The 15,764-nt window shown below is 37.8% G+C and overlaps 1 protein-coding gene across 1 annotated transcript in view; it reads right to left on the bottom strand.

The window, feature by feature from the left end:
* Positions 1-15,764, bottom strand: part of LOC133206644 (lipoxygenase homology domain-containing protein 1-like) — a 141,024-nt gene that overhangs the window by 92,855 nt on the left and 32,405 nt on the right. The window contains exon 12 of the mRNA XM_061342777.1: positions 8,937-9,162. Coding sequence (XP_061198761.1) covers positions 8,937-9,162 — 226 coding nt within the window. The remainder of the gene's footprint in view (positions 1-8,936; positions 9,163-15,764) is intronic.

The raw sequence follows: 15,764 nt of genomic DNA, 5'->3' as shown, positions 1-15,764 counted from the left end.
ATTTAAATATATATCTTTGTAGTACTCATTTCATTTATGATTAAGAAAAAAAAAATCCTGTTTACATCTTAATGGCAATTTTTCCATGCAGTGTTTCTATTCTAATCACAGCTGGCCATTTCTGCTGCGATGTAGTAGATCACAGAGATTGCTCTTTCACTAATGGGTAATTTTAATAGTTCTTGGGAGTGAAGAGAGGCAGTAGAAGCCCTAACACACAATTAAGCACTGCTGTTAAGAAGAAACTAAGATGAAAACAGAAAATTATAACAAAATGCTTGAAACTGAGCAATATTCTACAAAAAAATGAATTAAAATACTATCCATCTTAAACCACCAAATAGCTTGTAGAATCTGACATTTCCATCAACTTTTAATTCACTGGACCCTAAAGCAGCTTATAAAATTCAAATATCCACCATCGCTGAAGAACAGCTATTTCTGATTCCCAGTAGAGAAGCTAAACAAGTAGTAAAATAATACTGCAAATAATTAAGGGGAAAAAATAATCCTACATATATTAAAAGGTAGGCAGGAAGTGTTGATGTTGACTGTATGCTTATCCAGATTAGGATATTTCTTTTAAACTGCATCAAATTATCTTAAACTGGTAAAGAGAGTGTCTCCAACTCTTTATCACTATTACAACTTTAAGTCAAAGTAGGTGTTCTGTCCCTTGGTCTGTTTTGTTATTTTCTGTAACTCCAAGCATTCACTGAAGTCCTCATGTCCATATGTTAGTGTACCAGCCCAGCCCAGGACATATAACTGATCTTAGTAATACATGCACATCTTCAAAAATTTGGTAGAGCATTATAAAAACTAATTTCAGATTTCTACCATAAAAACATCATATTAAAACAAATGGTAGATATGAATCACAAGTAACAAAGATAAATGGACCTGATAATTAGCATAATTGAGCTATATATCCAAATGACATTTTATATCCTCTTAGACTAATCACACCTGTGTGCAGATTAGCAGCAGGAGAATATAAGACAAACAAGAAATTGGCCAAAGGACAGAGGATAAGGGAAGACAGCAAACTATGACAGGAAACACACAGCAAAACAGAGAGCCGCACTACTCATGAAAGGGCAAATATCTGTCAGTGTGTGGAAGAAGAGAGGTCACACTTCCAAAAGAAAACCTAACAATGATATTAATCTGTGAGCAGCTATTTGAATAATAGGGATGAACTACCCATGGAGCAAGACTGCAGATTAGTAAAAACAGGGACATATCGACATGAAGTCTCCTCCATGCTTTTACATTCTTACTTATATTTTCAATTTTGAAAAAGAAAAACATCTGTGGGAGCTAAGGAAATGGTAGAGACTTTATGTAATCAGTGTTTATTTACAAATATTGGTGTTTGCATTACTTACACCTACAACTAAATTCTGTGATCAAACCTGCAAAATTTAAGTACCTATAAGCACAATTTCAAAGCATATTCAAGGTTTTAAGAATCCTTTAACAATAAATTATGATAAGAAGAAGATACCAACAAGTTCTTTCTTTCCTGAAGGGAGAACACACCAGAACAGAATAAGAGATAATTATAACACAACACAAAGATATTAACAGATAAATGAATTACAGTTCCTTTTGCAGCACTGTGCATCTCTGTGGTAACCAGAGAGATGATAATGATCTAATCAAATACAGCTTTCTATTGCTACAAGACTAAATAAACCAGTCTGAAGTAGAAAACATGCACATGTTGAAATGTAAAGAACTGGAAAATATTTTCCATAGCTCCTTGGGTCTATACATCTTTGCCATCTGGAAAATGTTAGGTCTGGCATTTATTTAGGTTACACGATCTGCGTTATTTTTAAAGGAACCTTCTTAACAAAGGAAGATCAGTTTGTGCTTCAAATTTTTGTACAAATTAACAATACAGGCTGCTATATAAGGATAATAAATGGAATGTTCATTTCCCTTATTTGTTACAATGCATTTTATAGGAAATACACAAAAAATAAGCAACAAAAATATTCTGCAAAACACATTGTACATGCCTACTTCGAACATGTCACTATGGATAAATGAACATCCACTAAATAGATTGTGGAGGCTGTTTGTACAGACGGACACCTGGGCACAGACCAGCTTGAGTGGATGGAATTTTTTCAACCACTGTCAAGCAGTTCCTCTAGATTGCAGAACAGCTACAAAAGGTGCGAGTGTTAGTGGCCCCTGAGCTACAGATTGCTTAACTGTAAGAATAAGAAGGATGATGTCACTCTGTAAAGAAAAGGCAAGGAACACCAGTAGTTTGATGAGCACAGGGAACAAATACCACCAAATCTGGAGAACAAACCTACCAGTCAAATGCACTGCTGAGACAGCAAGACTCACCGTGTGTGAAATTTGCCAGTTTGTAGCCTTCTGTATCCTCACAAAACATAGGATTTTTTGTGCATAGAGTAAAATAAAAAGACCCTAGAAAACACGTTCAGCCTCTGTGACTCTGGTTTAATTTCCTTCGAGAAACTGACCTACTCAAAGGCTTCCATTGCTGCCACATCTGAAATGGAGTCCTGTTCACTGCAATAAGTAAAGGCCATCCCAACCCCCTGAGAATTAGAACTCTATTGCTCTATCCTCTGCCCTGTAGTAGTAATTTAATTTCACTATATGTTGATTTAGTGAAGGTATACCAGCTGAACACTGGGGTGACAAAGTAGAGAGGTAGGCCCATAGGCAACACAAACAAAAAAAAGGACAGAAAAAGTTGAAAATGGTATCATAAACCAAGCCACTCAACAGAAGCCAGAAAATACTGTTTCAGCATTTGTTAGACTCGCATCTAGACACTTGTCTAATGTGGGGCACATCAAAATAATAGAAGAACGCAGTAACTTTAGTAAAGGATAGAAGAGTATTAATTAATACAGAATAGCAGGAAAAAGTCTCAGCTAGAAATCACAAAAAACGAAAATGACCTTTCAGAAAATGAGTGATTGATATCTTCAAATTGTTAACAGGGTAACTTTAGATAAGCTCTAGTCAAACAGAAAACTCTGTGATGTGGATGTGTGGATGAAATTTTTGAATAAAGGGAGATAAAATGTTTTCAGACAGAGGTGGGAAGCTTCTTAAAGGCTCCATGAAAGACAGACATTAAAGCAATATAAAAACTATGTTGAAAAATACTATAGGAGTCACTGAGCAGTCAAGTGTACAAGTACCAAATTTACACTTGCTCAGTCCATAAAAATGCTACTACTGCTATCTCTTGAGACATTATCATGAGGCTTCAGGTGTTTTTTTAAGTCCCAATTCCAGCTTCTGTCATCTACTGATAACAGGAGAACATGAACTACCTGGAATAAAGGGGAGAGAGAAAGGCAGGGTTTCTTTTATCTGGTTATGAAGAAAAGGTAACTTAAGGGCATACTGAGGGTAATAGAATGCAACTTAGAGAACCCTTTTATCCAGACTTCTTATTCTGGGCACCTGAATTAGGGTTTCTAGTATAGGAGGGTGCTATGCTCCTGATACTTCACCAATGGTTAGAGTTAGTTTGGCCTCAATCTGCAAGCACAGTACATAATTCTCATTACCTTCTGAGGGAGTAAAGCACAGAATTCAGTGACTTATGTAAACAGTAAACAAGCATTGGAGGTTGCTTTGCGTTAAAGACTAAGTTAATATTTTGATATGCTTTGGGAGAAGAAGAAAATAATCCTAGTAGGAGAATTTCTTAGTGAGAATAAGAAAATGAAAATTTTCACTGCAGAAATATTGGTCTTTCTCTGCTTAGTGTAACTATGGTCCCATTGTCAGTTCTTTTCAAAGTGATTCTACTCAAAGTATAGCCATTATTTTAGAATTCTAGTTATGAGCAGATGAATTCAAGATAAGTATACTTAGCACTTATTACTCAACATACATTAGAGAAACTTCCTCTGCATTACAGCTGTCTGAGCCTAATGACACTGGTGTGCCTAAAACAGCACATTAGTTTGAATCAAGAAACAATCTCCCAGTTACTTCTTTCTGTTTTGCAGCATGGAGGGGAAAATATAGATTCTTTTTGGATTAAACTGCACCAGAGGATACGTTCCAAGAACACGACAATGATCTTGCCCCAAATTGGCAGTCAGTCTGTGGGAACAGACTAAAACAAGGCTAGAGTAACTTCCCCCCAAACACACATAATGAGGACATTGAACCTTTAGCTCATTGGGTTTTTAGCACCAACCACTTCACTGCACAAATCCACTCCCACCAGGATGCTAGTGTAAACAGACATATTGGCCAAAGAACACAAAACCTAGAGAGATGGTAAATTATATACAGCATTAAAATTGTCAAACTCTTGCTGTTCAGTCCTGCCTTAATGATGGCAATCCAAGATACTAGAACAGTATTACACAGTACTGTTCGAGGTTCTACCTTTTTTCCATATGACGTGTCTGCTTGAATGAAGTGGTCATTTTGCCTTGATTTGTTAAACAGCAAGATGTGGTTTTATTATTTAGTTTTACTACCTCGGTTGCACAAATAGTGACTGGCATTCTGTCAGGACAGAAGGGTACAGATACAGACTGCTGCAGCATTAAGGCTAAAAGTTAGCAATTTCTTAATGGATGGTAGTGGTTAAGAGGGACTATCTTCCTCAGAAGTGCTGCATATATCATTTGAGAAGACATACATACAAAAACACTATCATGTTAAGACATTTCAATTAGAGTTCTCAGGCTTTCTAATCTCCACAACTGCAATTTGCAGCAATATTCTAAAAGAAATAATTCAGGAATATTATTCATAACATGTAAGAAAATTACCAGCTTTGCAAAAGCACACTTAGTAATAAGTTTTACAATAAGAAACAGAAGTTTGGCTATTTACCTATGTAGTTGGTGCTTTCTGAGTGATTAAACAGCGATGCAAACTTTGTAGAGATAATGCTTGAGTAATTACTAGTTTCTTTGGTCCTCCTTTGTGCTATTTCAGTCAGTGAGCACATTTCTAACCTTTCTGTATTTGCCTTTACATTTCTCCAAGTGGAAGAGAAACCTAAATCTTTTGAGCTGGAGTTTTTCCTGTCTCAGCCTCAATATTTGTCTTTTATCTCAAGTCAGTGCAGTTATTCCTTCAATTATGTGAACAAGAACAAGGCAGAATTACTGATTCATCTTCTTATCTGAAGTTTATGTTCACATAAAAGAACAATAAGAAAATTCAACACTTCCTGTATCATGCCCCCCTTTACATCAAAAACTTCAGCCATATCTGGAGACAATCCATGTTAGGATGCGTGATAAAGATCTTGCACACTCACAGAGGAGCAAAGACAGATACTGGTTAGAGGGGAGTTCAACTAACACCCTGTTGTTGCTTCTCCCAGGCCCATCACAGGAGCCATCAGCCCATCTGCACAAGCACAAGGGGACAAGGGCAGGCAGGAACTCAGATCAAGGATTCAGAGGAAGGGAAACCTCTCCCAGCACCTGCAGGGCTGTCCCAGGAGAGTCTCAGTCCCAGTGTCTGGGCATGAAACCTATCATGAGTCAGTTCTGGAATATTTATCAGACAGCTGGGGTTTGCTGCCTGGGGATGTGGGCGATAGGAGACAGAGTGGTAGAGTATTTTGGGTGTGCACAGGACTTATTATGAGACGTGTAGAAGAGGAACAAAAGTCAAGAGAAGAGATGGATCTGATTTGAGAGGAACAAGTGTGGGAAAACAGAGGAATCAAGGGATCAAAAGGACTGGAGAAAGTTAACATTGCTGGTTAGTAAGGTTGGCTGTGTCCAGTATCTGATCAGTGCAGTCTGTCCCATCTTCCTATTAATTAGCTTTCTAACTTTTTCTGGGTGAAGGACTCCATTCTCTGTGTGTGTGTGCATGTGTGGATGTGGGGTCTGAGTGCCACAATTTGACTGGGACCCAGCTGCAGGCCTGCAAGAAGGCAACTGGAGAGACTGGAGAGAGTGAAGTGTCCACAAGTGTAGAGGATGAGGTCAGTCTCATGTCTTTATGTGCAAGACCACATGAGTAGCTGACTGTTGGAGGGGCCACAGGAGTCCTGGCCAGCTCCCAGAGATAGAGTGAGGTATGGGCGTCTCTAGGGGTGAGACGGTTCTGCATATGCATTTGTGTGTGTATGAGATGGTCTGTATCAGCAGCCAAACTGGGCGTGCAGCCTTTGGGGGCTCACATATCCAGGTGCCAGCAACAAGGGATACTGGGATCCAAGGACATCTGCTGAGCAGATGGAGTGTGTGAGCTCAGCTGCTGGAAGCATCCACCTTGCACATATGCATACACATGGATATCCCACTAGTTGACCTCCATCATTCTCAGTCAGAGAGGGGAATAGATTGAGGCTGCTGGTGCTGTTCATGTTTCTGCAACTGCTGTCTGGGTTATCTGTGCAGTTGGCCACATATACATGTATATATTTGTAGTGTATAGATGTGCTTTCTCTGTATGTGCTGACCAGGAAAACATGGTCAGCCTTGCTGCTGGTTGGACCTGGGGCCATGCAGCTGCAGCAGCCTCACCCACAGTGAGCTGCCAGATCTGGTCTGATTGCCCTAACACTTCTGTGTTATCATGATGTTATAATGTTCAGTAAAAAGCATTCAAAATAAGCTTCTATCTTATTCTCATCGAGTGACACTTAGGATTTACACAGTTCAGAGCATGACCACTAATTTCCCATAGCTATCACTTAGAGAATAGTTGAACAATTTTTCTTCCATTTTGTGAATCACAACGTAACTAGGGGATGAAATCAAATAAAACAGAAACAAATGAACACTCCAATACTTGCAAAGTTTGTGAAAATAAAATATCTGGAACTGCTAGGAAAACATGAGACTGGGTAGAAGAATCAGAGGAAAAAAAAACCAGAATGTAGCAGGGTATAATTTATGATTTGAAGAATAGAAGCTAAAAAAAGAAAGACAAGGAATAAAAAATCAGCTTGAAGGTTTTCATTCCTTATTGGGTGCATAGTAGAGTTTGCCTGGAAAAAGGGAGAAAAAGGCTAAGGAAAAGGTACCCCTTCTTCTAAGAGAGAAGTTGAGAAAAAAAGCAAGTGTTAAGAGCAATTAAAAACTAGTGCCTTCAGAGTTTAGTTTATATTTGTTCATTTTGTCTAGTTTCCATCACATCACTTTTATAGTTAAGCAAATGTAATACCACTAAGAAATACCAGGTAGAATTGAAAGTGCAGGATACAAATTACTAAATCTTATAAAATTATCATTAAGTAATTAGTACATCATTTGTTCTGCTGGCAAAAGTGACTTGATGTGGTTTGTCCAGTACTTGCAAGAATTAGCTTTCAAATGAGAAATCCAAATGGGTAATGTTTCATTTTCTTGTTCTGGAGAAATTAAATAGGAAATCCTTAGAAGGCCTTGCTAAATGTATATTGATGTTCAATATAAATGTGCTTAAAATCAATAATTAATTTGTAAAACTTACAATTTCTGGAAATTTCCAAATCCTAACATTTCTTTTCTTACAAACTTGAGAGATATATTTTAATAAAGATAATGTTCCTGGAAAAGCAAGGAAAGATGCAGTAATATAATGATTAAAATGTAAATAAATGTGCTGCTTTAAACATATTCCCAGCCTTTGATAGAACTGACTTGATTCTTCCCATACAAGTACATAAATGGAGTGCGCCTAACAGAATACGAGTACGTTTCTGTGAATGCAGATTTTGAAATGCGCAGTGCAGATTTGAGTTATTGATGTTGAATTAATCATTCATACAAACTAATGGGCTCCTGCGCTATTTTTCTGTCACACCAGTATAAGGTATTTATGTCACTGTAAGAAACGGTAAATGGTACCGTGGTATGGACTAATTAATGATCATAGGGCATGGCTCATCCTGATCAGTCCCAGTATTTGAAATCCCTGATTCAAATCACTATATACTCTGCAGCAAATGTGAGATGGCCCATACATGTTTCTCAGCATCTTCTGGCCTCTGTAATAGCGATCAGTAGTTGCCTTTGGCCTTAAAACATCCACATCTCACTAGTCTTGATGTCTTTTTCAGGGAATTATGTTCCTTTGAGTTAAGGTTTTTCACTTCTTTGATATTTCCATCTGAAATGGTTTGATCATCACTAAGTGCATGATGACCCTTTTTTATGTTGAATCACTGATTCCTTGCAATATTCACTGCTTCATTTTGAATACAATTTGCCTGAATGGTAACACCTCTCTATATAAGACCTACTACTGTCAGACAGTGCTGTCTATCAGCTCATAGTTGTTATTCTATTAATGTAAAGAGAATTCTACCCATAATGCTAAATTATTATACTGGCTTCTTATTCCTTCACAGAGGCCCAGGACTTTTTAAATAATAATGTTTTATGATAGGCCATTTCCCTCTTCACTTGAAAAGAATAAACTGCATCAAAGCTGTGGTAAACTTTGAAGTACCTAAGAGCCACCCTGCAGATAACAATTTCTATGTGAATGGCTCTGACTTGAGTTTGATTTGGAAAACATGTGTGTGATGATTCAGACCATGGATTTCTGGTAAATAATATTTTATACAGCACAAGAAAGGATGATATCAAACTTGCTAAGAGGAACTGTATGTCACATGATATTATATACCTTGATATGCCTTAATTTCCTGCCTCATCTCTTGCTCTAAAGAGTAGTAGTTGCCAGTGATTTAGGGACACTGTGAGAGATCAAGAATTTTATCAGGGGAAGATGCTTAGCCATAGCTATTTTTCTGATCTGGGGGAGGAAAGAGGTGGGGTAAAATGATCACTTCCTGCTTCTATTGAATTAGAAAGTACTTGTAAGGGATTGTTTCATGGTTACCCTGTCTTTTGAGTAGTCTGCTCTGGAAAAAACATAAAAAGCTGTCATATACTCACAGGCTATGGTCAGTGAACACATGATCTAAAATACTGAGCACATACCTGGCAAAAGCTCTTTTGCAGAGTTTCTTATTGTCACTTCTCTCCAGGTATCACCTTCACCCTTGTCTTCTGCAAGCCAGCACTCTATGGGGAGACATATTTCTTCATCAGAAAGAGGGGCTACTCTTTTAAGTCTGACTTCTTCCAGGTACCAACCAGGATCATTTCCAGTGTTGTCGTGGCCAATGCGGATTTTATATAGTTGCCCAAGACCTCTGAGATTAATCTGTAATGAAAAAAAAAAATAAAAAATGACAAATTACAGTGTCTTTTAGCAATCCCTCTTATACCTGGCACTCAAGTTAAATATGCAGCTGACATAACCTACAGCAATTGGTTGAGGTTTTTCAGAAAATGAAGCTTTAATATACAATGAATATGAGAGCAATCTGGCCAAAGCATTTGGAGTAGTATGAAAGTGTAATTTTATTTACTTCACTGCCATATTATTTAAATTGACTAAAGACCTCAAACAATTCAGTCTGGTTTTAGATCTCTTGAGAGAATTCAGTTTGTGGTGACAACAAACTGAACAGGCTGAAGTACCATCAATCATTGCTGCATGAAATAATATATTTTTCAATCCATATAGTTACCATCAGCAGAGTCCTATTAACTATTCCTACCACTCATCAGTCTGCTATGGCCCACTTTTCTCTTTGTCTTCTATTTTTATGCGCATTGGTGTCAGGGTTAACTGTTTCTCTAAGTGCTGATGCTACACTGAAGCAAATTTAAACAATAAAACATGAATATGTCACATTGATCACTGCATCCCTGAAATAAAAGCCACTTTGTTTTGGGCTGCAGAAGTTTCTTGAGCAATGCTGACAGCAGGAACCTAAGCACAAAACCAGGGTTAACCACTTTCATTTGCACTGATGTGCTTGAAAGTTCATGGTAATGGGAAAAAAAAAATTACAAACAAAAAAAGGAATAAAGAATACTTTTTTCTTTTACCATTATACCAATTTTGTACTGTTTATCATCAAAACAAAAGCAAACAGAAAACAGATTGACAAACAATTAACACCGACATTGTCCCAGCATTCTAAATCACAAAAAGAATGAAGAGTTGTGTTTAAAGGTCCATTGTGTCTATTCTGGAAAGTAACATTGATAAGTCTGCCCCAGAGTCAGTTTCCCCTTCAAATTTTTTTGCTAAGGAAGACTAAAAGGCAATGCTCCTTTGTTCTGTGGAGCTGGGAATGGTCAGAGACACTAAGGATATATCCCTTTCACTCTTTTGTTGAAATGTTTTCCTAGGCAATGACACAGGCCAGTGTAACAAACACTGACATTTCTTGGTTACAAAGACCATTACAGGATAATCTTGCTGCCCTAATGGATCACCATTTCCTTGCATCCCTGAGGCAAGCCTGGCACAACTCTGTCTCATACCATGTTATGGTAGCATACACATATGCTAGTGGTATAAAGTATGAATAGAGTCACACTTATGGCCAAAGTAGTAGGTTTTCCTATATTAAAACAGTATGTTAGAGTTGCTAACTGAAGGTATAATTATAACGTTAATGCAACAAAACCATGTGAATCAAAATACACTGCTAATACAGCAGAATTACAGCAACAGATTAAAAGCTCTGTGAAACTAACTAATATAGCCAGGATGTAGGCTATTTTGCTATAATAAACCTGTCATCCAGCTACAGAGCAGAGACCTTTGCAGTGGGCAAGTGACTGCTAAGGTTGCCTTGCAAATAAATATAACAATATATTAGAACTCTCACCCTTTATCGTGAACTGCATAAAGCATAGTATCAGCGAACAACAAAGGTGGTGCTCCTCTGAGATCTAGATACTGGCAGCTATTTGTGGTGCAGAAGGACAATTTAGTAAATAAAACATTGCAACCTTGTGACCTCGTGCCCGTGATGAAAGTCTGGCATAGCCCCTGTTGAAAGAGGAGCATCACAGCCACCTTTGCATGCAGTATTCATTACCATGACTCTCAGGACCAGGAAATTCTGTCAAAAAGCCTCTTTTGTCTTCTGAAGCATTTAATCAGTCATTTGGCTGTCAAGCAAATGGAAACATTATAGATTAAAAAATCCTCTATATCTAGGGTGGGCATTTTATGATTTAGCTGAAAAGTGAAGCCATAACCTTCTTAATTATATTTATTTTATCATATTATGCTAAAGTGCATTTTTTATCCATAAAGAAGTCTAAAATAGGAGACATGTTTCCAGGTGAATCTGCAAAAGGTTTCAACATAGTATCATGGAATCATAGAATAGTTTATGTTGGCAGGAACATTTAAAGGTCATCAAGTCCACCCTTTTTGCAATAAGCAGGGACAGCTTCAACTAGGTCAGGCTGCTCAGAGCCCAGTCCAGCCTGGCCTTGCATGTTTCCAGAGATGGTGCATCTACTACTTCTCTGGTCAACCTGTACCAGTGTTTCACCATTCTCATAAAAAATTTCCTCTGTATATCTAGTCTAAATCTACCCCTTTTCACTTTAAAAACCATTCCCCTTTGTGCTGTTGCAACAGGCCGTGCTAAAAGGTCTGTCCCTGTCTTTGTTATAAGCCCTTTAATAGCGAAAGGCCACAATAAGGTCTCCCCAGAGCGTTCTTTTCTGCATCCTGAACAAGCCCAACTCTTACAGCCTGTCCGCAAAAGGAAAGTGCTCCATCCCTCTGATTTTTTTGTGGCTCTCCTCTGGACTCACTCCAACAGATGCACGTTTTCACTGTGCTGACTGCCCCAGAGCTGGACATAGCATTCCCAGAGGTGTTTCACCAACAGGAGAGAGGGCAGAACCACCACCTTCAATGTACTGGCCACATTGTAGCTGATGTTTGGCAGAACACTGGTATAAGTGGAGAGAATTGCTCACAAAAATAAGCAGTAGGACAGAAATTTGGGAAAGAAGGAGAATGAAATGATGAAACCCATTCATCACCATATCAGTATGTGGGGACTTACTCTTACTGGATAAGCAACATAGCAATCCATCAAACTTAATCAAATGGAATTCCAAGAAATATCAGTACAGAACAGAAAACTCTGCCTAGACTGGTAGGTTTCTCCAGGAGATGTGCCTATGTGGCAAGCAGTTCAACTAGATTCACTACATTCCTGTTTAGCATCTCTAAGCATTCCTGTTTAAAATTAAGGAAGTTATGCCTAGGTGCCAAGTGGGAATTTGTCCAGAGTCATTTGCTTGCTTTTGTCTACAGAGAGGGAGAATACAAAATGTCTCTGTCTACTAGACTCACAAATTATGAGTTTTTTGGTACTGTGCAGCACATACAGGTAATGGCGTATTTCTGATACTGAAAGGTCTCAAAAATAATTTTAAACACAGAACACTGCCAAAGTAATAACATGCTTAATAATACTTCTGTTTCTGACTAATTTAATGGTGTTCTTGGGGGGGGAAAAATCATGTTATTCTGGGCTGGAAATTAAGGCAAGAGTGTCAATAGCAGAGAGCAGATCAACTGCATATGATGTTCTAGAAGACATATAATACAACTACAAATTTAGTTTCATCTCCATTTGTAGTTTTGAGGGTTGAACAATTCATCTTGCTGTCAGATCAGATATCACATTGGTCTCTCAGTGGTATTGACTTGGTAACACGTTACTTTTTGCCAGTCGAAATCCTGTCAAATGTATGTCAAATTTTGTTCTTGCAGTGAAATGCAGATGAAAATACTCTCATAACACAGTAGAGCTAACAATGCTCTTTTGCAGAGATAAACATTCTGTTTGAGGTTGATCCTTCATTTCCAGTACTGACTAAATTGCCTTGAACTTCTGCATGACTTGAACACAACCTGGCGTTTACAAAGCTACTTTCACAGCCAGAACATTCTGTAAAAAGTTGCAGGGCAAAGTTGACTTTGTTACCTTCATAAAAAAACATGCTTACAAAACCTCAGTCAAACTGTTCTATATTCTGGCACCATGGCTGAAAAAGTAACATTCCATTTCACATGGAAACAGCCTTTCTGACAGAAATGTAATAAATGACCATGCAAAGAAGAAATGATGGGTCCCAGGACTAAAGCACCTTTACGGAAATCAGACAACTAGATTCTATTCCTGGATCTGCTTCAGGCATTCTGAGAAATATTACATCATTCACATGCCCTCTTTGTTTCACTTCCTCAACTATACAAGGACAGCACTTGTATACAACACATCTCTCACAGGGACACTGCAAAGTTCTTTTCATAAGTTTTGACATCCTCAGAAAATATAAATCCAATATTCTGTACTTTTTTCTAGAATTTTATGTTTACTTTTCCATAACTCCATTGAGAGATAAAAAATTATCAATTGTAATTCTGTGGCTAACTTTGAAAATCTATCAGGTTGCTCAAGAATAATGTGATCTCACAACTACCTAGTGTCTCATATAATCAAGCAATTTCTGTTGCTATTGGTGGAAGTTCTGATGCAGACAGAATAACAGAGAAATAGCATACGTTGTAAATCTTCTGAAGAACATGGTCAGTATAGTAAAGACATTCCTCCACTACACTCTAATTAGATGCTGCAGGTACTCAAACTTCCTAAACAAAAAGACAGGGACAGGGGGATAGTTCTACGCTGCTCTGTACAAACTTGCTAGTCCTAGCAATGTACAGCTGAGTTAGCACAATAGTCTCTCAGGCTGGCCAGTCCTGCTTCTCAAGGCGCATTGCTGCTGGTGAGCACTGAATAGCAGTGTTGCAGGAAGAGTTGCAGTTTGAGGCTAATCTCTGCCAGACTGTGCAACAGAACACTGACAAAACCATCAGACATCCAATTCGCAACCAAAGCACATGGTCAAAGTATTCCAGAGGTTCAAATATCTGCTTATTAATAATATTAAAAATTGTTTTTCAAAGTTCCCTTCTCCCTGTAAATTCTTCATCTGGATGTAGTACAGTTTGAACATGGATGGAAATTCAAAGTCGTAAAATTTAAGATATACCAGTTTGGGGGTATGAAGCTGTCATTCTGGTGTGACTTACAACAGCCATGTACAGAGCGTAAATGAGACCTGAGACCTAAGACCTAAACTCCTCCAGAGGCAGAAAACAAGGGCTTGGCAACAGACATCTCACTGAGGTAAAGGAATCTAGAGATCACAAACATCATCTATAGTGATCTTCCTAGGGACTGCATGCTAGAGAGACTTCTGACAAATACCAGCCTTGCACTCTACTCTGCAAAAAAGTTCTACAAAACACTTGAATCATTATTTAGAGCTCACTTGGTGGTTGACCATGAAACGCCTTCTGGTGCATCAACTCACCAAATCCTATGATAAGCAGGGTCTGCACAAGGTTCCTTCCCTTTCAAGCTTTTGTGAGAGATTGCCCGCACTTACTAACCTTAGTAATGTCATTGTGAGTACAATGATAGTAGTAGTTCTATTCCCATTGAAGTGTTTTTCTTCACTGTTACAGGCAATAATATCAACACCCATATTTTGTTATTAAAACAATTGTCCGCCAGTTTTGAAGGGCCACATTTTCAAACAGATGTAGCCTTGCCTCAACCACATCCATATTCTGAATGTTTGCAAACAGTTACACAATATTAACCTGCTAATCAATATAACTATATGCTTTGCTCATTGCTACTATTTATTTTCTGCAAAAGCATAAGTCTAAATTCTCTTCTTACCAAAGGCAATAGGAACATTCTCATTAAACCATGCACTAGAAAACCTAGTCTTACTTTTTGAAGTTGAAGCTTAACAAAGCTCATATTTTACAATTTGTCTGTAAGCATAAATTGCAATCCAGGTTTATCAGCAGGAAGTTCTTCCTAAAGAGGATACAAGGACTAAATTTTAATTCTGTTTCTATAGGAGTTATTCAAGTACTTTTTTTCAGTCCCTAGCATACCTATGAGTGGAGTCAGTATGACCTATTTTTCGTATACTTAAGACGTTTAACTAAGTGAAAAAATGAAGTAAGATTTCTTTGGACTAATAAGAGATTGCTCAGTGGAAAGATACTTTGGTAAAAGCATGGAAGGAATACACGTAATGATACCATTGTTCTTTTATATACCGCAATAAGCAAAATAATGTCACTGCATACCTGTTATGCAGAAAGTATCTTACAATCTCTTTGAAATAAACTCAGTGTAGCATGAAAATCATTTAGATAAGTCGATACATCAGAGGCAGCTACACCAAAATCCCAGTGTCTAACACAACCACTAGAGGCTATGCTTGACAGGCAGTTATTAATTTCACATAAGGCCACCTCATTAACAGGATTTCAGAGAAGTCACGTACAGCAGCTTGATTCCCCAAAGAAAGAAAAACCATTGACTGCATTAGTTTAACTTCTACAGCATCTGCATATAATGGAGAAATCTCTGGAAGTACAAGATGCTTTTAAATTGTTAGCATGCAGCTGGTAAACATTGCAAAAATATCATAACTAATGTACCAGTAAAGTACCCAGGGCCCAACCATGGTGCTTGCATTTTCCAGATGTCTTAATTCAGCCAATTTGTTAATTGTGGCCAAGATACTTGGCACAATTGCACACCAACTCAAGAATTAGAATATGTCACAGGTGCTCATGAAAAAAGGTGGATATAGATATATAAGAAGTAGGCTTGAAGGCCACACAAAAGTCAGCATTATTTTTTTCCCACTTCATATTTGTTTCAGTCACAAAAATAACCTGGATAAATAAGTACTTCTCAGTGCACAGTGACATTTAAACACTTTCTTTTCCAGGCCACTCAAGCTCTTTTCATCCTGTAGTTAGTTCAATATCAATACTCACTCACTTGACCTTCTTATACAGGCTAACAATGTGCCACTATTTCCTAAAAT

This window comes from Neopsephotus bourkii, unplaced genomic scaffold (assembly GCF_033783945.1).
Source record: "Neopsephotus bourkii isolate Nb327-2 ecotype Australia unplaced genomic scaffold, CSIRO-AGI_Nbou_v1 NB_1820, whole genome shotgun sequence".
NCBI classification, from domain to species: Eukaryota; Metazoa; Chordata; class Aves; order Psittaciformes; family Psittacidae; genus Neopsephotus; species Neopsephotus bourkii.
The sequence above is the reverse complement of the archived record's forward strand: the minus strand, read 5'-3'. Positions and strand labels throughout refer to the sequence as shown.